Below are 21,351 nucleotides of genomic sequence, written 5' to 3'. Positions count from 1 at the left end.
AGCCCCGAGGCTTTTATTGCATCTGAAAAACAAATGGGGGGAGTGAGGGGCAACAGACAGGGGTTAGGGACTGAGGTACAAACTACTGATACTGTGTATAAAGTAAGTAAGCTACGGGATGTATTGTACAGCTCGGGGGAAGTATAGCCAATATTTGATAATAACTTTAAATTGAATACATCTGTAAGTTTTGAAGCTCTATGCAGTATACCTGATCAGATCAGATCAGTCGCTCAGTCGTGTCCGACTCTTTGTGACCCCATGAATCGCAGCACGCCAGGCCTCCCTGTCCATCACCAACTCCCAGAGTTCACTCAGACTCACGTCCATCGAGTCAGTGATGCCATCCAGCCATCTCATCCTCTGTTGTCCCCTTCTCCTCCTGCCCCCAATCCCTCCCAGCATCAGAGTCTTTTCCAATGAGTCAACTCTTCGCATAAGGTGGCCAAAGTACTGGAGTTTCAGCTTTAGCATCATTCCTTCCAAAGAAATCCCAGGGCTGATCTCCTCTAGAATGGACTGGTTGGATCTCCTTGCAGTCCAAGGGACTCTCAAGAGTCTTCTCCAACACCACAGTTCAAAAGCATCAATTCTTCGGCGCTCAGCCTTCTTCACAGTCCAACTCTCACATCCATACATGACCACAGAAAAAACCATACCCTTGACTAGACGGACCTTTGTTGGCAAAGTAATGTCTCTGCTTTTCAATATGCTATCTGGATTGGTCATAACTTTCCTTCCAAGGAGTAAGCGTCTTTTAATTTCATGGCTGCAGTCGCCATCTGCAGTGATTTTGGAGCCCCCCAAAATTAAGTCTGACACTGTTTCCACTGTTTCCCCATCTATTTCCCTTGAAGTGATGGGACCGGATGCCATGATCTTCGTTTTCTGAATGTTGAGCTTTAAGCCAACTTTTTCACTCTCCTCTTTCACTTTCATCAAGAGGCTTTTTAGTTCCTCTTCACTTTCTTCCATAAGGGTGGTGTCATCTGCATATCTGAGGTTATTGATACTTCTCCCGGCAATCTTGATTCCAGCTTGTGTTTCTTCCAGTCCAGCATGTCTCATGATGTACTCTGCATATAAGTTAAATAAACAGGGTGACAGTATACAGCCTTGATGGACTCCTTTTCCTATTTGGAACCAGTTTGTTGTTCCATGTCCAGTTCTAACTGTTGCTTCCTGACCTGCATACAAATTTCTCAAGAGGCAGATCAGGTGGTCTGGTATTCCCATCTCTTTCAGAATTTCCCACACTTTATTGTGATCCACACAGTCAAAGGCTTGGCATAGTCAATAAAGCAGAAATAGATGTTTTTCTGGAACTCCCTTGCTTTTTCCATGTTCCAGCGGATGTTGGCAATTTGATCTCTGGTTCCTCTGCCTTTTCTAAAACCAGCTTGAACATCAGTAGTATCATATTGTAAATCAACTATATACATCTATTTTTCTTTAAAATGATGGGCTGGTACTCAGATTATCTTATTCTTTAAAATCCCTCTTTCTTCTCTTTTGTCTGCTCTCCCAACTCCACCTCCAGGTTTCTACCTTGCAGTCTTTGGCCCGAATGGCAAATGTAGTTTAATGAATCTCTCAGTGAAAAAATAAGAAAAAGATAAACAGGATGCTTTCGAAAGCTCATGATGCAATCACAAGGATCCACCCAGGTGGACAGTCTGCACAAAGGCACATGACCTTGTCTTGACCGAGGGGCTTGGTCACTGGTCAAGGAAAATCCCTGACTTTCTTTGCACTGGCCCCAGGGAACATTGCTCCCAAGTAGAAGTGACAGGAAGTAATATGGGTACACACTTTTCCCCGAAAGAGTCCCTGGGGGTGAGGGAGGAGAGGGAGGGACAACTTGAGAGAGTGATGTTGACATACATACACTATCATGTTTAAATAGACAGCTAGTGGAAGCTGCTGTATCACACAGGAATTCAGCTGAGTGCTCTGTGATGACCTAGAAGGGTGGTGATAGGGGCAGGAGTAGGAGAGAGACTCCAGAGGCAGCGGATATATGTACGTGCTGTGCTGTGCTAAGTTGCTTCAGTCGTGTCTTACTCTTTGTGACCCTATGGACTGTAGCCCGCCAGGCTCCTCTGACCATGGGATTCTCCAGACAAGAATACTGGAGTGGGTTGCCATGCCCTCCTCCAGGGGATCTTTCCGACCCAGGGGTTGAACTCCTGTCTCTTTCGTCTACTGCATTGACAGATGTGCTCTTTCCCACTAGCGCCACCTGGGAAGCGCAGATATGTACATACTTATTCCGATTCTTGTTGTACAGCAGAAACAAACACAACATTCTAAAGCAATTATACTCCAACTAAAACTAAATTTTTAAAAATTACCTTATATACCTATAAAGAGAAAGAGTCCTGTTTTCTTGAGGGGTGTAGTGAGGGTTACTAGTATTTTCAAAGTGAAAGTGAAGTCTCTCAGTCGTGTCCGACTCTTTGTAACCCCGTGGACTGTAGTCTACCAGGCTCCTACATCCATGGGATTCTCCAAGCAAGAATACTGGAATGGGTTGCCATTTCCTTCTAGAGGGGATCTTCCCGATCGAGGGATCGAACCCGGGTCTCCCTCATGCAGGCAGACGCTTTAACCTCTGAGCCACCAGTATTTTCAAATGGCCCGCCAAACGGAGGGGTAGGGCACCAGCCTTCAGGCTAGACAGACTTGGATTTGCAGTTCTCACCAGGTTGATTCCTAGCTGGTTGACCCTGTGCAAGACTGTCTTAAACTATCAGGGACCTCAGTTTCTGCATCTTTAAAATGGAGGTAAGAATGCCGATTTCCTGGGGCTGCTCTGAGGATGAAATGAGGAGATAAATAAACGCAAAATGCTCAGTACTATCATGTCACTCAGGGCACTTCCCTGGTGACTCAAGCGGTAAGGAATCTGCCTGCAATCCAGGAGCTGCAGGTTTGATCCCTGGGTCAGGAAGATCCCCTGGAGGAGGAAACAGTAGCCCACTCCAGTCTTCTTGCCTGGAGAATCCCATGGACATAGGAGCCTGGTGGGCTACAGTCCCGTCCACGGGATCGCAAAGAATCGGACACGACTGAAGCGACTTAGCACGCATGCACGCATCACATGACTCGTGTGCTCAGCAAACTGTATTGTATAAAATAAAGTATTCATTCAACGAATGTTTTTGCCATATAAATGCTAGGGTGGATGAAACAGAGCAGCCCCTGCTCTGTGGAGCTTACAGGTCAGTGGAACAGATAGTCATGGTGTAACCACATGAATAAAGAAGTACAAATTGCACCAAATACTGAGAAGGAAAAGTCCAGAGAACTAAGAGAACATATAACCAGGGCCACCTAATCTAGTCACTTTTTAACCCCGATGAAGTTACTACAGACGTCATGGACTGTTTTTGTTTTTCACTCAATGATAAGAGAATTCTTCACGCGAACAATACGCTCAACATTTTGCAAAGAACTTTTCATAGTTGAGATGTTCATGTGGTCTGAAGCAGAGAAGATGATGCTCATTTAACAGAGATTAAAACTAAGCTGTAGAGAGGTTATGTAACTTCCTTAAGGCCAGACAAATCACTGAGGGCAAGCCCAGAGATAAGATAAAACCCAGAGGTCCTTTGCTTCCACTTCCGCATCTATTGCTTTTTCAGTATCGCATTTTTTTCAATTCTGAAATGTAGCCTATTTTTTTCTTTTGAAAATGTTGAAATATAGAGTTTATTTACAAAAAGCATGGGGAAATACATGTGCATGGTTTAAAGAAGCCCTATGTAACTACTACTCAGTCCAAGGAACAGAATTTAACATAGCCCAAAAGTTCTTTTACATATCCTTCCCCAGAAGTAATTCCTGTGCTAATCTTTTAACAACTCCTTTGTTAATCATTCATTCTTTTACCTTTTAAGAGTCTTTATCAACTATGCATCTCAACAATATTATTGCTTGTCATTAATAAAATATTAATAGTTATTAATAATAAAATAGTATTACTTGTTTATAAATGGTATCCTAGATTATGTTTTCTTCTATAACTTGCTTCTTCTTTTCAATGTTTTGTTTTTGAGATTATTCATACTGATGATGCCTATACCTCGTTTTTAAAGATAAATAATATCCCCTTGTGTGGTTACACCACAGCTTGTTTGTGCACTCTTAGGTTAATGAGAACTCGGGTCATTTCAGTGTTTTTCTGTTGCAGTTCTTCTTTTTCCTTTGAAAGATGGATAAATTTGTTTTTATAAAAAACTCTGGAAGATGTTACAAGATTTGTGAATTTAAATTTCAGTCCCTACAACCACAATATCAGTACTATATGATAGAAGTTCTAGCATTTATTTTGAGTTTACCATCAGCCAGGAACTTCACACACATTTTAAAAATTTAATTCTCCTAACATTCCTATTTGATATGTATTATTATCTTTTAGGCAGTGAAACTGAGGTTTTGGAGGTTAGACAATTTGTGCTGTGTTAAGTCACCACTTCATTCGTGTCTGATTCTTTGTGATTCCGTGGACTGTAGCCCACCAGGCTGCTCTGTCCATGGGATTCTCCAGGCAAGTATTCTGGAGTGGGTTACCATTTCCTCCTCCAGGGGGTCACCCAGGGATCAAACCTGCATTTCCTGCGGCTCCTGCATTGCAGGTGGATTCTTTACCGCTTGAGCCACCCGGGAAGCCCTCAAAAAACAACCTGTCCTTGTGACCATGACAGGACTCGAACCTGTAATCTTCTGATCCAAAGTCAGATGCCTTATCCATTAGGCCACACAGCCACCAACAATGACAAGACAGTGACTTTGTAACAAGAAAAAAAGGTAATGGAAAGAGCCTGCTGAAGTGTTTTCAGTGTACTGAAAATGTACAGAATGTCTATCTTCCCACAACAACCACAAAATTTTCCAAGTGTATGGAGGAAATTCCCTCGTGATCCAGTGGTTAAGACTCTGCACTTCCAATGCAAGCAGCATGGGTTCAATCCCTGGTCAAGGTACAAAGGTCTGCACAAAGGCACATGAACTTGTTCTGGCCCAGGGGGTTGGTCACTGGCCAAGGATAATTCCTTACTTTCTTTGCACTGGCCCCAGGGAACATTGCTCCCAGGTAGAAGTGACAGGAAGTAATATGGATACACACTTTCCCCCAAAAGAGTCTCTGAGGGTGAGGGAGGAGAGGGTGGGACAATTGAGAGAGTGATGTTGACATACATACACTGCTGCTGCTGCTGCTGCTAAGTCGCTTCAGTCGTGTCCTACTCTGTGCTACCCCATAGACGGCAGCCCACCAGACTCCTCCATTCCTGGGATTCTCCAGGTAAAAACAATGGAGTGGGTTGCCATTTCCTTCTCGAATGCATGAAAGTGAAAAGTGAAAGTGAAGTAGCTCAGGCATGTCCGACTCTTCGTGACCCAAGCGCGGAGCCCTCAAAAAGCTACCCATCCCCTTGCGACTGTGGCAGGACTCGAACCTGCAATCTTCTGATCCGAAGTCAGACGCCTTATCCATTAGGCCACACAGCCACCCATTAAACAACTCAGCTAAGGCTGTTAGGAGAGTCAAAATGACAGCCCAGTCTAAATCTAACATTCTGGTTCCTTCCAATTCACTCCAGGACTTAATACTGTACTATGCCTGCTATGGAGAAGGCAATGGCACCCCACTCCAGTACTCTTGCCTGGAAAATCCCATGGAGGGAGGAGCGTGGTAGGCTGCAGTCCATGGGGTTGCTAGGAGTCGGACACGACAGCAATTTCACTTTCTCTTTTCACTTTCATGCACTGGAGAAGGAAATGGCAACCGACTCCAGTGTTCTTGCCTGGAGAATCTCAGGGACGGGGGAGTCTGGTGGGCTGCCGTCTCTGGGGTCGCACAGAGTCGGACACGACTGAAGAGACTTAGCAGCAGCAGCAGCATGCCTGCTATGCGGGAGACCCGGGTTCGATCCCTGGGTCGGGAAGATCCCCTGGAGAAGGAAATGGCAACCCACTCCAGTATTCTTGCCTGGAGAATCCCATGGATGGAGGAGCCTGTTGGGCTACAGTCCATGGGGTCGCAAAGTGTTGGACACGACTGAGCAACTTCACTTCACTTATGCAGTAATAAAAACCAAATGTAATGGTGGACTATAAAATCTATAAGTATCTACTATATTTTTTAATATTCGTGGCTGTGGTAAAACACACATAACGGGATTCCTTGACGATCCAGTGGTTAGGACACTGTGCTTCCATTGTAGCGGGCATGGATTCGATCCCTGGTCAGGGAACTAAGATACCAAATGCCTCGCAGCTCAGCCAGACAAGAAACCAAAAACACCACACACACACACAACATAAAATTTACCATCTTAACTACTTTTTAAAATCTGAAGTACTTTTAAATTGAGTAGTGTTAAGTACATTTACACTGTTGTACAATCCTCTCCAGACCTCTTACAGCCATTCTTGTATATATCATCTGGGGCACAAGGGCAGGATTTTTCTCTAGGGCATGTCCTTGGGTGGAATCACATGGGTTTACATATGTCCGACTTTATCAGTTAAGGTCAGGCTCTTTTTCAAAGTTTGCATCAGTTTATACTCCCATAGGCATTTAATTTTGTTTTAAGTATTACATGCAAATGTTAAATTTTATTTTTAAATTCCAACACAAAAAGATCAAAAAGACAACACAATGAAAAAAATCTGTCCCCTAGTCATCTTATTGTCTCCCCACAGATAATCACAATTATGTTTCTGGTGATCACCCTTCCAGAAATATGTTTTTGCATATATTTCCCCCTTTTACAACAACAGTTTGTAGCATTCTATACATACTTTTCTGAAGCTTGTTTGTTTCTCTTAACAAACATTATAGGCAATATAATTTGGTCTCTGGAGCAGGTTGCCTGGATTCATATCCAGCTTCATGCTAAACTCATGGTGGTTTTGATTAGGTCATTTAATCTCTCTGTGTCTTATATTACTTATCTGTAAAATGTGGAACGAATCCTAACATAAGGCCTTTATGAGAATTAAATTAGTTAATATGTGTAGAGCATTTAGAATCCTGCCTGTTAGAACTGTAACTGTTGTCAGCTTAATCATATCAATGCTTTCTCATTCTTTTTTATGGCTGTCTTATAGTCCATTATATAAATGTATCCATTTATTTTAATCATAATTGATAAACATTTAAGTTGTTCAGGTATGTTTATAGCACAGCAATAAATAACTATCATTTCCCACTCACACAGGTGAGTACATCTAAAAGATAAACTTCTAGAATGGAACTGCTGGGTCAAAGGCATTTAGTGTAGCTATCATTTTAACGGATATTGACAAGCTTTCCTTCATGAATACACCACACGCTCTCATATATATTTACTTAAAGGGATATAAAAAATTTAGACGAGAAGAACCCTAGGTAAAGCTACTTTACTGTTCAGATGAGTCAGCTGATGCCAAGAGAGAGGAAGTGACTGGCATAGGTTTAGTGGTGGAAATAGCACCAAAACCCTCGCAGCTGTCTGGATTTAAGAGTCCTTAAAACGCTTTAAAGTCCTTGTTGTTCAGTCGCTGTTCTTAGTCGCTCAGTCATGTCTGACTAAGTCCTCGTTAACATTTTATTATGTTGATGCTGCAGTTTGCTTACATAATGGTAGTAACTTAATATCTAATTTCTCAATATTCGTTCCGATTTTTCTCCTGGGCTATTTTTCTACCCTGGATAGATCATGTGCGCTACCAAGTGACCCTTGGACAATCTGACCGGCTTGAGGTTGACCAAGTGACCGATCTGCCCTCGTCTTTGAATATGCTGGACTTGGTAAACTGTCTCTAGGGAATCAGAGTTCCGCCAAGCACTCCTAAGAGATCATTTAAATTACATCAAGGGAAATGAACCAAAGCATTTGCTCAGTAATCTTGCCGAGACCAATACCGCAAGCTGGTGGTTGATTTGTAGTATATCTTTTAGACTGAAGGAAGACCGCCCCTTGGTAGCGAAGCCGTCATTGGCTGGTACAGCTGTCAATCACCAGCAAGATAAATACGGAGAGACCGGTGGCTCTTTCCTCAGGACGTCCTGAACCGCGTGGTGTGGCGGCAGTTAGGCTGCGCGAGTCGTGCCAGAGAGAGTCTCTGCGGTAATGTCGTTACGCCTTACTAACTGGAGTGGAAAGTAAAAGGGACCTCTCCTCCTCCATCCTCTTTTCTCCCTCCCTGCCGGGCAGGCGTAATGGCGGAAGTCGCGGCGACTGGCGCCGGCGGAGAGGCTATGGCGGCAGTGGCGGCGGGGGAAGGCTCCTCGGGCCCGGTGGGCTTGCCTCTAGGCCGGGGCTTCTCGAGCTACCGGCCCTTCGAGCCCCAGGCTTTGGGTCTCAGCCCGAGCTGGCGGCTCACCGGCTTCTCTGGCATGAAGGGCTGAGGCTGCAAGGTCCCCCAGGAGACGCTGCTCAAACTCCTGGCGGGACTGACGCGACCGGAGGTGCTGCCCGCGCCGGGCCGGGGCCTGGTCGGAGGCCTTGAAGAGACGGCCCAGGAAGCCGGTCTGCCGGTGAGGGCGGAACCCAGCCCTCCCTTCCCCACCCTGGGCATTGGGATGGACTCCTGCGTCATACCCCTAAGACACGGGGGCCTGTCCTTGGTGCAGACCACCGACTTCTTTTACCCGCTGGTGGAAGATCCCTACATGATGGGGCGCATCGCATGTGCCAACGTGCTGAGTGACCTTTACGCGATGGGCATTACTGAGTGTGACAACATGTTGATGCTACTCAGCGTCAGCCAGAGTATGCCTGAGGAGGAGCGAGAAAAGATAACACCACTCATGATCAAAGGCTTTCGGGATGCTGCCGAGGAAGGCGGGACTGCAGTGACTGGTGGGCAAACGGTGGTAAACCCTTGGATTATCATCGGTGGAGTTGCCACTGTAGTATGTCAACCAAATGAATTCATCCTGCCTGACAGTGCCGTTGTTGGGGATGTGCTCGTGTTAACTAAACCCTTAGGAACCCAGGTTGCCGTCAATGCCCACCAATGGCTGGATAATCCTGAACGATGGAATAAGATAAAGATGGTGGTCTCCAGAGAAGAGGTAGAGCTGGGTTATCAGGAAGCCATGTTCAACATGGCTACCCTCAATAGAATTGCTGCCGGGCTGATGCACACGTTTAATGCCCATGCAGCCACAGATATCACTGGCTTTGGCATTCTGGGTCACTCTCAGAACCTTGCAAAACAACAAAGAAATGAGGTCTCCTTTGTCATTCATAATCTGCCCATCATTGCCAAGATGGCTGCCATCAGCAAGGCCAGCGGGCGCTTCGGTCTCTTGCAAGGAACCTCAGCAGAAACTTCTGGGGGGCTACTGATTTGTCTGCCAAGAGAACAGGCAGCTCGCTTTTGTTCAGAAATCAAATCTTCAAAGTATGGAGAGGGTCATCAAGCCTGGATCGTCGGTATTGTGGAAAAGGGAAACCGGACAGCCCGGATCATTGACAAGCCTCGCGTTATTGAGGTCCTACCTCGTGGGGCCACTGCTACTCCTCTTGTTCCTGAGAACTCCAGTGCCTCCTCTGAGCCTAGCTTGTGAGATGGAACAGCAGAAGTTGTTCAGACTGTACAGCCTTTGTTCACAAGCATGGACCATCCGCTAGAGTTGATTTTAGGAAGAAATTTCCAAAGAAGGCTGCCTGCATAGTAGTTCCAGCTGCTCTTCCTAGGTGATTTGAATCAGCCCATCAAAAGCTGCACATTCCAAGGCCAGAAGTAACATTTTGGACTTCTGGGGGGTCGGGGGGTGTATATTTGGTCATCTCTTGAGTGGAAAAAGCAGAAACCCCCCCTGTTTCCTCTTTCCAAGAGCAAGAGATTACTCAGATTTGAGATATTGGCACGGGGTTAATTGATTTCTGCACAGGGAGTGAAATTATTTATTAAAATTGCAACAAAATTGCAAAATGAAAAACACTTAGATCAGAAATAAATAAGTTTGGACCAATACTGTTGATAAATTGAAATTGTTATGAGAGATTTAAATACAATGTCAAATTCTTATTAGATTACTCTGAAACACTGGCTCTTTCCTACTCTGGACAAGAATTGAGCAGCTTGTCCAATGACTGGGAAAGGAGGACCTCCAACCACCTTACTTGGTCTCTGTTAATGACGTCTCTCTCTAAACCCCTTTAAGGACTGGGAGAGGCAGACCAAACCCCAGAGACCAGGCTTTGGTGGACATTAAGATGTTAAATCTTGTGTTGAAAATTCCTGGTGATTTCATCAATAAAGCAATTTCTAGTGAAATAATTTTGTTGAAAATTCTTCTGGTGAATGTATCTTTGGAATTATTCATCTTTTACAGTTTTATAAAATGAACCAACATAACATTTGGTGTTGACAGCAAAGGATCATGAACAGTCATAAATTCCAAGGCCTAGAGGGTGGGAGAGGAAATGGCAAAGGAAAGGTGTCAGCCTTTCTTGGAAGATGGAAAGTGGGTGTAAGAGGGGTAATTGACTTAGAACAGAGGAGGCCAAAGTATAAATGCCTTCAGAAGGACTTTCCTGGTGGTCCAATGGTTAGACTCCAAACTTCCACTGCAGGGGGCATGGGTTCCATCCCTGGTTGGGGAACTTAGACCCCACATGCTGTGAGGTGTTCAGTTCAATTGCTCAGTCATGTCTGACTCTTTGCAACTCCATGGACTGCAGCATGCCAGGCTTCCCTGCCCATCACCAACTCCCAGAGCTTGCTCAAACTCCTGTCCATTGAGTCGGTGATGCCTTCTAACCATCTCATCCTCTGTCATCCCCTTCTCCCGCCTTCAGTCTTTCCCAGCATCAGGGTCTTTTCCAATGAGTCAGTTCATATCAGGTGGCCAAAGTATTGGAGCTTCAGTTTCAGCATCAGTCCTTCCAATGAATATTCAGCACTGATTTCCTTTAGGATTGATTGGTTTGAGCTCCTTGCAGTCCAAGAGACTGAACAGTCTTCTCCAACACCACAGTTAAAAAGTTGCAAGGTGTGGCCCCCCCCTAAAAAAATGCCTTCAGAGTTGGGGAACACTTAACAAGAAGCAAAGAGATAGGCTCCAAATATACCAAGGAAGATGGGGTCAAAGATACTGGTTAAAAGTTTATGTGTAGGGTAATTAGATCTTCACAGTTGTCAAACATCTCCCCACACTGTGTCATACAGCCACATGACTGCCTCTCACCTCTGTAGGTAAAGGGCAGTTTGGTCTCTGGAAAATGTGAATTTTAAAAATACTATAAAGTTGGGGACAATCAGCAGAGCAGAGGACAGGGAGCCTCACCAAAAGCAAGAATAAAGACAAAAATGAGATTGTCCAGTCTGCTCTCTCAGCTTTGGTATTAGAAACACTGGGAAGCTTATATTGCCTCTGCCTGGCACAGGTGGAAGGTACTTCTCTGGAGAAAATAAATCTGTCTAGGGGAGAAAAACCTATAAATACAAACATTTAGGGAGCCCCCAGTGAAAAATCCCTGTACCAGGAAGCCTCCCAGTTGGAAAGCTTCACTTAAAAAGATTCTTTTTAATGCCTCATTGTCAAATAGGAGCAGTAAAGGATCACCAGACATTTGAGGCAAGTTCCAACTGGAAAGAAGTCAAAGCAAACAAACAAAGACTTTAAAAAAGAGACTATACAGGTAGCAAAAGAAAAAAAAAGGAATAAAAGAAGAAAAAGCAGCCATTGAAAGATAATAAGAGAGCAAAGCACTTAGAATATAAAAATACAGCTAAAAATCTTTAGTATATGTGCTGCCGAAGCGAGCACAGAATACAGCTAAAAATCTTTAAATTCAGTAGTTTTTGTTATTTATTTGGCTGCACTATAAGACATAAGGGATCTTAGTTCCCCAATCAGGGATTGGAAGCTTGGAGTCTTAACCACTGGACCACCAGGGAAGTCCTCAGTAGAAGATTTAGAAGGTAAAGCTGACATTTATCAGAAAGGAGAACAAAACAAAAAGATGCACAATGAAGGGGGAAAACAGGAAAATCAGAGATGGGCCAGGAGGTTTAACAAATAAGAGTTCCAGAAAGAGATAATAAAGCATATGAAAGGAAGAAAACAAAGAATTATACAAGAAAGTTTTATGAAATTTAAAAATTGTGTCTGTTAACATGCCTTTTGAATTCCCAGCACTGGGAGTGGAAAAAGGCCTACATTCATTTTATTATTAACTATTGTTAAAATACCACAGATTAAAAGACCATAATAAAAACAATAGCAAATGCTTATATAATACTCTTTGCCAGGCACTGTTCTAAAAGCTTTTATATGTATTAACTTCTGTAAACTTCCAACAACCCCATTTGCAAATGAGGAAACTGAGGTGCAAGAAGACTGAGAAATTTGGTCAAGGTTGCACTGGCAGTCTACTAACTAAACGGCCTGGTTCCCAAGTCCATACTTCCAATCGTGGTGAGCTCCTAAAGCTTCTGGGAGGAGAGATCACAAAGGTTTGGTATCAGACTTCTCAGCAGTGAACTGGAAGCTAAAAGACAATGAGAAAGTGCTTCCAAAATTCTGAGGGTAAGTGATTTTCTCTGTGTAATTCTATAGCCATGCTTGCTTTTCCAAAAATTTTTAGACGTGCAAGGTATTGAAGTGTTTTCATCGCATTCACTCTTTCTTAAGAAACTGCTGGAAGATGTGCTCCAGCAAAACAAGGGAGCAAACGGAGAAAGAGGAAAAACACGGGGTCCAGGAAATGCAACCCAGCCCAGGTGAAAGGTGAAGGGAGCTCTCAAGGTAAGAGCTGTCCACCAGGCACAGAGAAGAACCAGCTCATGCTGGAGCAGAAGCTTGGAAGGCTTCTAGGAAAAGGAAAATGGAACTGATAGAGTACTGATATGTTTAATTGTGTGAAAAATTGTATTGGAAGGTAATCGGAAGATGTAAAAAGAATTAGTGATGATTACATAGGAAATTGGGGCTTCTCCAGTGGCTCAGCAGTAAAGAATCCATCTGCAATGCAGGCAACTCAGGTTCAATCCCTGGCTTGGGGAGATCGCCTGAAGAAGGATATGGCAACTCACTCTAGTACTGTTACCTGGAGATCCCATGGACAGAGGCGCCCATCAGGCTGCAGTCCGTGGGGTCGCAAAAGAGTCAGGCTCAACTGAGCAACTAAACGACAGCAACAACATAGAAAATTAGCAAATTAAAAAAAAACTGAGGCAGTTATCAACTCTAGCCAAAAATAAACAAAATGTAATGTATCAACAATAAATAGATAAATTCAATCAGGTTTTCTCAGAGCTCAAAGCTCTCAAATTACTTTCCACAAAACCCCTGCTTCATCTCAAGGCACTTCATCTCACTGCACACTCACTGCCTTTCTCACTGAACTCTAGCCCAGTAGCCTTTCTATGACTTCCCTGGTGGCTCAGACAGTAAAGCGTCTGCCTATAATGCAGGAAACCCAGGTTCAATCCCTGGGTTGGGAAGATCTCCTGGAGAAGGGAATGGCAACCCACTCCAGTATTCTTGCCCCCCGCCAAAAAAAGGGGCTCAAAGAAGTATTTGGACTTCCCTGGTGGCTCAGATGCTAAAGCGTCTGCCTGCAATGTGGGAGACCTGGGTTCGATCCCTGGGCCAGAAAGATCCCCTGGAGAAGGAAATGGCAACCCACTCCAGTACTCTTGCCTGGAAAATCCCATGGATAGATGAGCCTGGTAGGCTATAGTCTGTGGGATCGCAAAGAGTCAGACACGAATGAGTTACTTCTCTCAAACAAATCGAGATCCTTTGTTCTCCATCTCTCTATCCAACTGGCTAACTCTCAGTCCTAGCTCAGTTAGAATAAAATCTCTTCAGAAAAGCCCTCTCTGACCTCAGCCAACACCCGGCAACTCTCCAACTCATTATCCTATGTATTACCTTTCATGTGTCTGCGTGCTCAGTTGCTTCAGTCATGTCCAGCTCTTTGCGACCCAATGGACTGTAGCCCACCAGACTCCTCAGTCCATGGGATTCTCCCAGGAAGAATACTGGAGTGGGTTGCCATACCTTCTTTCAGGGGATCTTCCTGACCCAGGAATCAAAATCGTGTCTCCTGCATTGCAGGCAGATTCTTTGCTGCTGAGTCACCAGGGAAGCCCTTTCTTGGCTTCTTAGATATTTCGTTTTTTTTATTTGGCCATGCCGGGTCTCAGTTTGAGGTATGTGGGATCTAGTTACCCAACCAGGGATCAAACTCAGGGCCCCTGCATTTGGAGTTTGGAGTCTCATCCACTTGATTATCAGGAAAGTTCCTTCTTAGTTTACTTTTTAATTGTCCCTTTCTGCAAGTGTGTAAGCTCCAAGATGGCAGAGGACGTTCTATATCCCCAGCACCTGTATAGTGTCTGGCCCACAGTAAATGCTCAGGATATACTGAATCAATGAGTGAGGGAGTGAGACACACTCGGGACTCCAGCACCCTCTGTTATCACACTTTCCTTGCTCTTAGTGTCTCCTAGTGGTGGAAGTTGGTACCACCAATCCCTCAAGACAAGGCTTTGGATAAGAAATCTGGGCCTTGGTTTTGCTTACCAAAGAACACGACTCTCTAACTGGTTTATTTTCTTGCTTGGGCTCGACAGTAGAAAAGGGAAGGAAAATGACTGGATGCTTCCCTGGCCTGGGTCCTCTTAGTTAACCTAGGAAGGGTTAGGGGGTTGGAAGCGAGGTAGGCATCCAACTATTCCTTGAAGAGGGCCTGGGCAGCAAAGTGGAAGTAGCAGGTAATGGGAGGTGACAGGCCTGGGGTGGAAATCAGAACAGAATCACAGGTATAAACAGAGGTGTAACAAAGGTGAAGAAGGATGTCCCTGGTGGTCCAGTGGTTAAGAATCCTCCTGCCAATGCAGGGGACATGGGTTCGATCCCTGGTCTGGGAAGATTTCACATGCCACAGGGCAACTAAGCCCATGGGACACAACTACTGAGCCTGCATACCTGCTCCACAACTAGAGAAACCACAGCAATGAGAAGCCCGCATGCTGCGACTGGAGAATAGCCCCTGATCACTGCAACTGGAGAAAGCCTGAGGGTAGCAATGAAGACCCAGCACAACCAAAAATAAATAATAATAAAGAAAAAGCAAAAAAAAGTTTTTCTTAAAAGGTGATGGAGAGAAAGAAAGAGGAAGAAAAAAGGAGCCAAAGAAAGAAAAGAAAAAGGAGAGGACATTGAAAGTAGAGAGAGAGGAAGATGAAGAGGAAGGACAGAAAGGACAGAAGGAAAGGCAGTGCCAGGCAACCTCAGCAGATACTCAGGCGTGTGTGAGCTGCCTCCTCTACTCCGTGCTGAAGAGCACTGGGGGCTCTGGGGAGCTTCAGCCTTCGCCCTTCCAGATGATCTCGAGTCTCCAGACCTCTCTGGGTCTCAATTTCCTCATTTGTAAAATCAGATCAGATCAGTCGCTCAGTCATGTCCGACTCTGCGACCCCATGAATCGCAGCACGCCAGGCCTCCCTGTCCATCACCAACTCCCGGAGTTCACTGAGACTCATGTCCATCGAGTCAGTGATGCCATCCAGCCATCTCATCCTCTGTCGTCCCCTTCTCCTCTTGCCCGCAATCCCTCCCAGCATCAGAGTCTTTTCCAATAAGTCAACTCTTTGCATGAGGTGGCCAAAGTACTGGAGTTTCAGCTTTAGCATCATTCCTTCCAAAGAAATCCCAGGGCTGATCTCCTTCAGAATGGACTGGTTGGATCTCCTTGCAGTCCAAGGGACTCTCAAGAGTCTTCTCCAACACCACAGTTCAAAAGCATCAATTCTTCAGCGCTCAGCCTTCTTCATACAGTCATACTCACCTATGGCAGGCAAGTCATGGAGAGGATCCCATGAGATACCCTCCTCTAAATGTATGTATAGATCAACTCAAGTACCAGGTCCTGGGAAACAAAAGCCTGACACTGCTTTTGTTCTCCAGGAGACCAGACTGAGGGTAGATCTAGAACAGTGTCACCAGTCTCCCCCAAATTAAAGTAAGAAGTGGTAAGTGCCATGGCCTAAGAGTGAAGGAAGTACTATATAAAACCAAATTCTGTCCTTTTGGAGGAAGTTTTGGAAGGCTTCCTAGAGGAGGCTTTGAAGCAGGGCTCTACAGGATGGGTGGAATTTGGATTTGGATATGCAGAGAACGGGGATGGGCGTTCCAGAAGAAGGGGAATGGGTGAGCAAAGGCAGGGAGAGTGGATTTCAGTCTGTGTGTAGGGGAATATGGCCAGATAAATAGGTTGGCGAAGGACTTCTAAGGGTGTTGGGGCCTCTCTGGCCTGACAGGGCTAGGCTGGAGTTTCTGAAAAAGGCTCTGTTATGACTGCCCCTGAAAAATTTATATGCGTGCATGCTCACTCACTCAGGTGTGTCTGACTCTTTGTGACCCCATGGACTATAGCCTGCCAGAATCCTCTGTCCACGAGATCCTCCAGGCAAGAATACTGGAGCAGGTTGCCATTTCCTCCTTCATAGGATCTTCTTGACCCAGGGATCGAACCCATGTCCCTTGCACTGGCAGGCAGATTCTTTACCACTGCACCAACTGGGAAGCCCATTTTAATTATAGCAGCACCCTTTCTCCCATTCCCAAGTTCAAAACCAATAAGGCCTACAGATCTACCTCCAATAAGAACAGCACTGGGAATCCCCTGGCAATCCAGTGGTTAGGACTCTCCGAGTTTTCATTGCCAAGGGCCCAGGTTCAAACCCTGGTCAGGGAACTAAGATACCACAAACTGCTTAGCAAGGCAAAAAAAGAAAAGCAAAGAGAACTGAAGTAGATTATTGGGACCCAGCCATGGACAAAATACATATTGTCCTGGTCCTCCTAGCACACTATGAAGTGTCCTTGGAGGCCACCTTGGCTAGATCCCCATTATACAGATAGGGAAATCAAGGCTCAGAGAAGAGAAACAGTCTTCCCAAGGGCATTGGCAGGTAGGTTCCCAATCAGTCACCTGAATCCTAGTTTCCATCGCTCTCTGTTGTCTCTGGGACCTCTGACTGGCCCAGGTTCCCCTACCCGGACACCACCTTCGCATACAGGCCTTTGCTGCTTTGTTCTCCAGCTGCTGCGGTCACTTCCACTCCAAGTTTTCCCAAAGAGCTTTACTGAGACCAGTTGCACCTGTTTGGCTCTAGCAGGGAAGGTGGCTAAACTCTTGAGTGGTACAAGGGTGTATGTGTGCATTTACATGTTTTAAATGTGTTACATGCTGTCCTGTTCCAGCAAAAACAAAGTTCCGTCCACTCTGTCATTAAACATTTATTAGCCGGCAATGGAGAAACACCTTTGTTTGTTTGTTTTAGCTGCGCTGCCCAGCACGTAGTATCTTAATTTCCCGACCAGGGGTGAACCCAGGCCCCCTGCAGTGGAAGCAGCGTCTTAACCACTGGACAGCTAGAGAAGTCCCGGTTGGTCTCTAGAAGATGATGTCGTGGAAGCAAAGAACTTGGATGTCCCTGCAGGATGCTTTGAAAGAGCTTTACAGCTCTGCCAGGGAACCTCCTGGGGGGTGGCGGGGGGATGGGCAGAGGCAGTCTCAGTGAGAGTGCCTCCTCCTTCAGATCAGTCTCCAAGGACCATTTGACCTGTGAACTCTAGAAGTCCTGAAAACCTGACTCTTAAAAAATCTGCGATGCAGAGGACTGCCGAGAAAGTTGCTCTCCAAGTGGTGTTTTATATTACAGTAAGAGTTTGTCTTCAGGCTAGAGAAGCTGGGCTTCCCAGGTGGCACTAGTGGTAAAGAATCCGCCTGCTAGTGGAGGAGACACAAGAGATAAGGGTTCGGCCTTTGGGTCAGGGAAGATCCACTGGTGTAGGAAATTGCAGTCCACTCCAGTATTCTTGCCTGGAGAATTCCATGGGCAGAGGAGCCTGGCAGGCTACAGTCCATGGGGCCGCAAAGTCAGATGTGGCTGAGCACACACACAACTGGAGAAGCTTAGTAAACACCAGGGAAGGTGCTAGGGGTGGTGCTTGGCTACTGAAACTTTCAGTACCCAGATCCATAAGGCAGCTCAATGCTCCAAACTTCAGACCTGCTGGACATTGCCTGGATGTTTTGCCTAGATCTCAGACTTAACCTGTCCCAAACTGAATTCAGTATCTTCCCACCTACCACAACTTTAGGTCTTCTATGTCCTCATTTCAGCAAATAACAAAACTATTCATCTATTTACTCAAGCCAGAAACCTAGGAGTTACCCAGGACGCCCTCATATCTCCTACCTCCCATATCTAAATTCCATGTTGCCTAATCCAGTAGCAAATTCTGTGCTCTCATTTTACCCAGCTGCTCAGCCGCATCAGATGTCCACTCACTCTGGAATACTTTCCTCTCTTAGTGTCCATAACTTCACACTCTGTCGATTTTCCTCCTACCTCACCTTCTCTTCTCTTGTTGTTGAGTTGCTCAGTCATGTCTGACTCTGTGACCCCATGGACTGTAGCCTGCCAGGCTCCTCTGTCCATGGGATTTCCCAGGCAAGAATACTGGAGTGGGTTGCCTTTTCCTATTCCAGGAGATCTTCCCGACCCAGGGATCAATCCTCCTCTCTCTCGCATTGGCAAGCGGATTCTTTACCAATGAGCCACCAGGGAAGCCCTTTTCCTCTCTTCTGCTCAACTGCTAAATGTCAGAATACCCCAAATCTTAGTCTAGCCTACCTAGATTCTTGTACTAGTTATTCTTCTTGAATTCCCAAACTTTAAGTAGTGTTTAAATGACAGAGACTACCAAATCTGAATTTCCAGCCCTCATCTTGCCTCTAACCCTTAGGCTCATAAATCCACCTGCCAACTTGATGTGGGTCTTCACTTGCTTTGTCCCAACCACACTTCCGATGCCTTTTGTGTTCCATCCTGCATCTCATTTTCCTCATCCCAGTATTAGTCACCATCCATCCGCCAAGCTGCCCAACACTCAAAACCTGCAAGCCATGCTTGATTCTACCCTTTCTCCCATCTCACTAGTTCAAAGCCAACAAAACCTATAGGTCTATCTCCAGGATATGCATCTACTTCTTTTCATCTTCACCCGCCATCAACCCAGGCCAACTCATCAACGTCTCTTGCTGGAAAACTGCAGTAACGCATCTCCCTGCTTCTTACTCTTGCCCTCCTCTGGTTCATTCTTTTTAAAACTATTTATTTATTTTTGGCTGCACTGAATCTTTGTGAGGGCTTTCTCTAGTTGTGGTGAGTGGGGGCTACTCCCTAGTTGCCATATGAGAGCTTCTCACTGCAGTGGCTTCTCTTGCTGTGGGGCATGGGCTCTAGGGCATGTGGGCTTCAACCGTTGCAGCACAGGCTCAGTAGTCATGGTGCACTGGCTTAGTTGTTGGCTGACATATGGAATCTTCCTGGATCAGGGATCGACCTCGTGTCTCCTGCATTGGCAGATGGATGCCACCTTATCTTCTTAACCACAGCACCACCAGGCAAGTCCTTCCTCCAGTTCATTCTTAACACAGCAGTAAAAGGGTTCAGAAATACGAAATATGATCATATGGCTCCCCTGCCTAAAATCCTTCAAAAGGTCCCCACATACTTAAAATCCAAAATAAAATAAAATATGAAATAAAATCAATGGTTGATTGATCTGATCTGATCTCTTTTTACTTCTCCAACACCACATCCCACCATTATCCCCCTTGTTTGTTCACAGCATTCCTGCCACACTGGAACTCTTTTTGCATTTAGAACATGCCAAGAAGGCAATGGCACCCCACTCCAGTGTTCTTGCCTGGAGAATCCCAGGGACAGAGGAGCCTAGTGGGCTGCTGTCTATGGGGTCGCACAGAGTCGGACACGACTGAAGCGACTTAGCAGCAGCAGGAACAAGCCTTCCCTGCTTTAACCACTGGTGTTCTCTCTACCTAGTACTCTATTCCCCTTGATTTTTCTTTAATGTTTTTAAAAAAATATTTATTTGACTGCACCAGGTCTTAGTTGCAACATGCAGGATCTTTGATCGTCATTGCAGCATTTGGGATATTTAATTGCAGCATGTGGAATCTAGTTTCCGGACCAGGGACTGAACCTGGGCCCCCTGCATTGGGTGTGCAGAGTCTTAGCCACTGGACCACCAGGGAAGTCCCCTATTCCCCTTGATTTATTAATAATTACTCAGGTTAAATGTCAATTTATCAAAGACAAGTAACAAAAACAAAACCCTAAAAGTGGTTTGACCAATAAAGGGATTTATTATCTTATATAACCAGAGTCTTAAATCAGGGCATCTTTGTAACCTATTTTAAAATAAGTGGCTCAGCAATGTTATCAAGGATCCAGGTCCTCTCTATCTTGCTATCTACCATAGTACTTATCACCGTTTGAGACAATATACCCACTCCAGTGTTCTTGCCTGGAGAATCCCAAGAACGGGGGAGCCTGGTGGGCTGCTGTCTATGGGGTTGCACAGACTCAAACACGACTGAAGCGACTTAGCAGCAGCAGCAGCAGCAGTGTAGGAGTTAACCCAGATTCTGAAGCCAAACTGCTTAAATTTGTAACCTGGCTACCACTTTACTAGCTGTAGAGTTAAATTACTCAATCCCTCAGTTTCTGTATCTGTAAAATGGAGATGATGATTATAATATTAACTACCTCAGAGGGCTGATTTGAGGACTGAATGAATAACTGTGAGGATTAAATACGTAAAATTGAAACAGCTTCCCTAGTTCCCCTAGAGGATGAGATGGTTGCATGGCATCATCGACTCAATGGACATGTGTGTGTGTGTGTGTGTTTTAGTGGCTCAACCGTGTCCGACTCTTGGCGACCCCACAGACTGCAGCCAACCAGGCTTCTCTGTCCATGGGATTCTCCAGGCAAGAATACTGGAGTGGATTGCCATTCCTTTCTCCAGAGGATCTTCCAGACCCAGGGATCGAACCCTGGTCTCTGGCATTGCAGGCATATTTTTTACCTTTTAGGTTACAGAGAAGTCCTCAATGGACACGAGTTTGAGCAAACTCCGAGAGAGTGAAGAACAGGCGAGCCTGGCATGCTGCAGTCTATGGGGTCGCAGAGTCGGTCACGACTGAGCAACTGAACAACAACCCTAGTTCTAGTTCATTCCTCAGGCTCAGTTTTATCCTGGAGACATTCCTGTATCGTTTTAATAAACTTCCCTCTGTCCTTTAAACCATTCGTTTCTGGGGTTCGCCACGAGGCTCCCCGCTCTGTCATTTCGCTTTGGCGCCATCTGGCGCCCCAAACTGAAATGACGCGCTTGCGCTCTCCAACCTCTGCCCTTTGTCTCTTCCCCTGGTCGAATCTGGTACCTGTATCTTTAAGGTTCTCGGTCAAGACTCAAGAATTCAGGGGCGGGAGCCAAGGAACGCCCGC

The 21,351-nt window shown here is 45.4% G+C and overlaps 1 protein-coding gene and 2 non-coding genes across 3 annotated transcripts; 1 reads left to right on the top strand and 2 right to left on the bottom strand.

Moving 5' to 3' along the window:
* Nucleotides 1-4,697: 4,697 nt before the first annotated feature.
* Nucleotides 4,698-4,770, bottom strand: TRNAQ-UUG (transfer RNA glutamine (anticodon UUG)). Its single transcript has one exon. It is a non-coding gene; the product is annotated as a tRNA-Gln (tRNA).
* Nucleotides 4,771-5,441: 671 nt separating this feature from the next.
* TRNAR-UCG (transfer RNA arginine (anticodon UCG)) lies at nucleotides 5,442-5,514 on the bottom strand. Its single transcript has one exon. It is a non-coding gene; the product is annotated as a tRNA-Arg (tRNA).
* Nucleotides 5,515-8,018: 2,504 nt separating this feature from the next.
* On the top strand, nucleotides 8,019-10,284 carry SEPHS2 (selenophosphate synthetase 2). The gene has a single exon (XM_055561956.1). It carries the CDS (start codon nucleotides 8,213-8,215, stop codon nucleotides 9,566-9,568), a length of 1,356 nt encoding a protein of 451 aa, XP_055417931.1. The 5' UTR covers nucleotides 8,019-8,212; the 3' UTR covers nucleotides 9,569-10,284.
* The last annotated feature ends 11,067 nt before the right edge of the window (nucleotides 10,285-21,351 follow it).

Source organism: Bubalus kerabau, chromosome 23 (assembly GCF_029407905.1).
Source record: "Bubalus kerabau isolate K-KA32 ecotype Philippines breed swamp buffalo chromosome 23, PCC_UOA_SB_1v2, whole genome shotgun sequence".
In the NCBI taxonomy this organism is placed as follows: Eukaryota; Metazoa; Chordata; class Mammalia; order Artiodactyla; family Bovidae; genus Bubalus; species Bubalus kerabau.
This window is presented reverse-complemented; position numbering and strand designations above follow the sequence as displayed.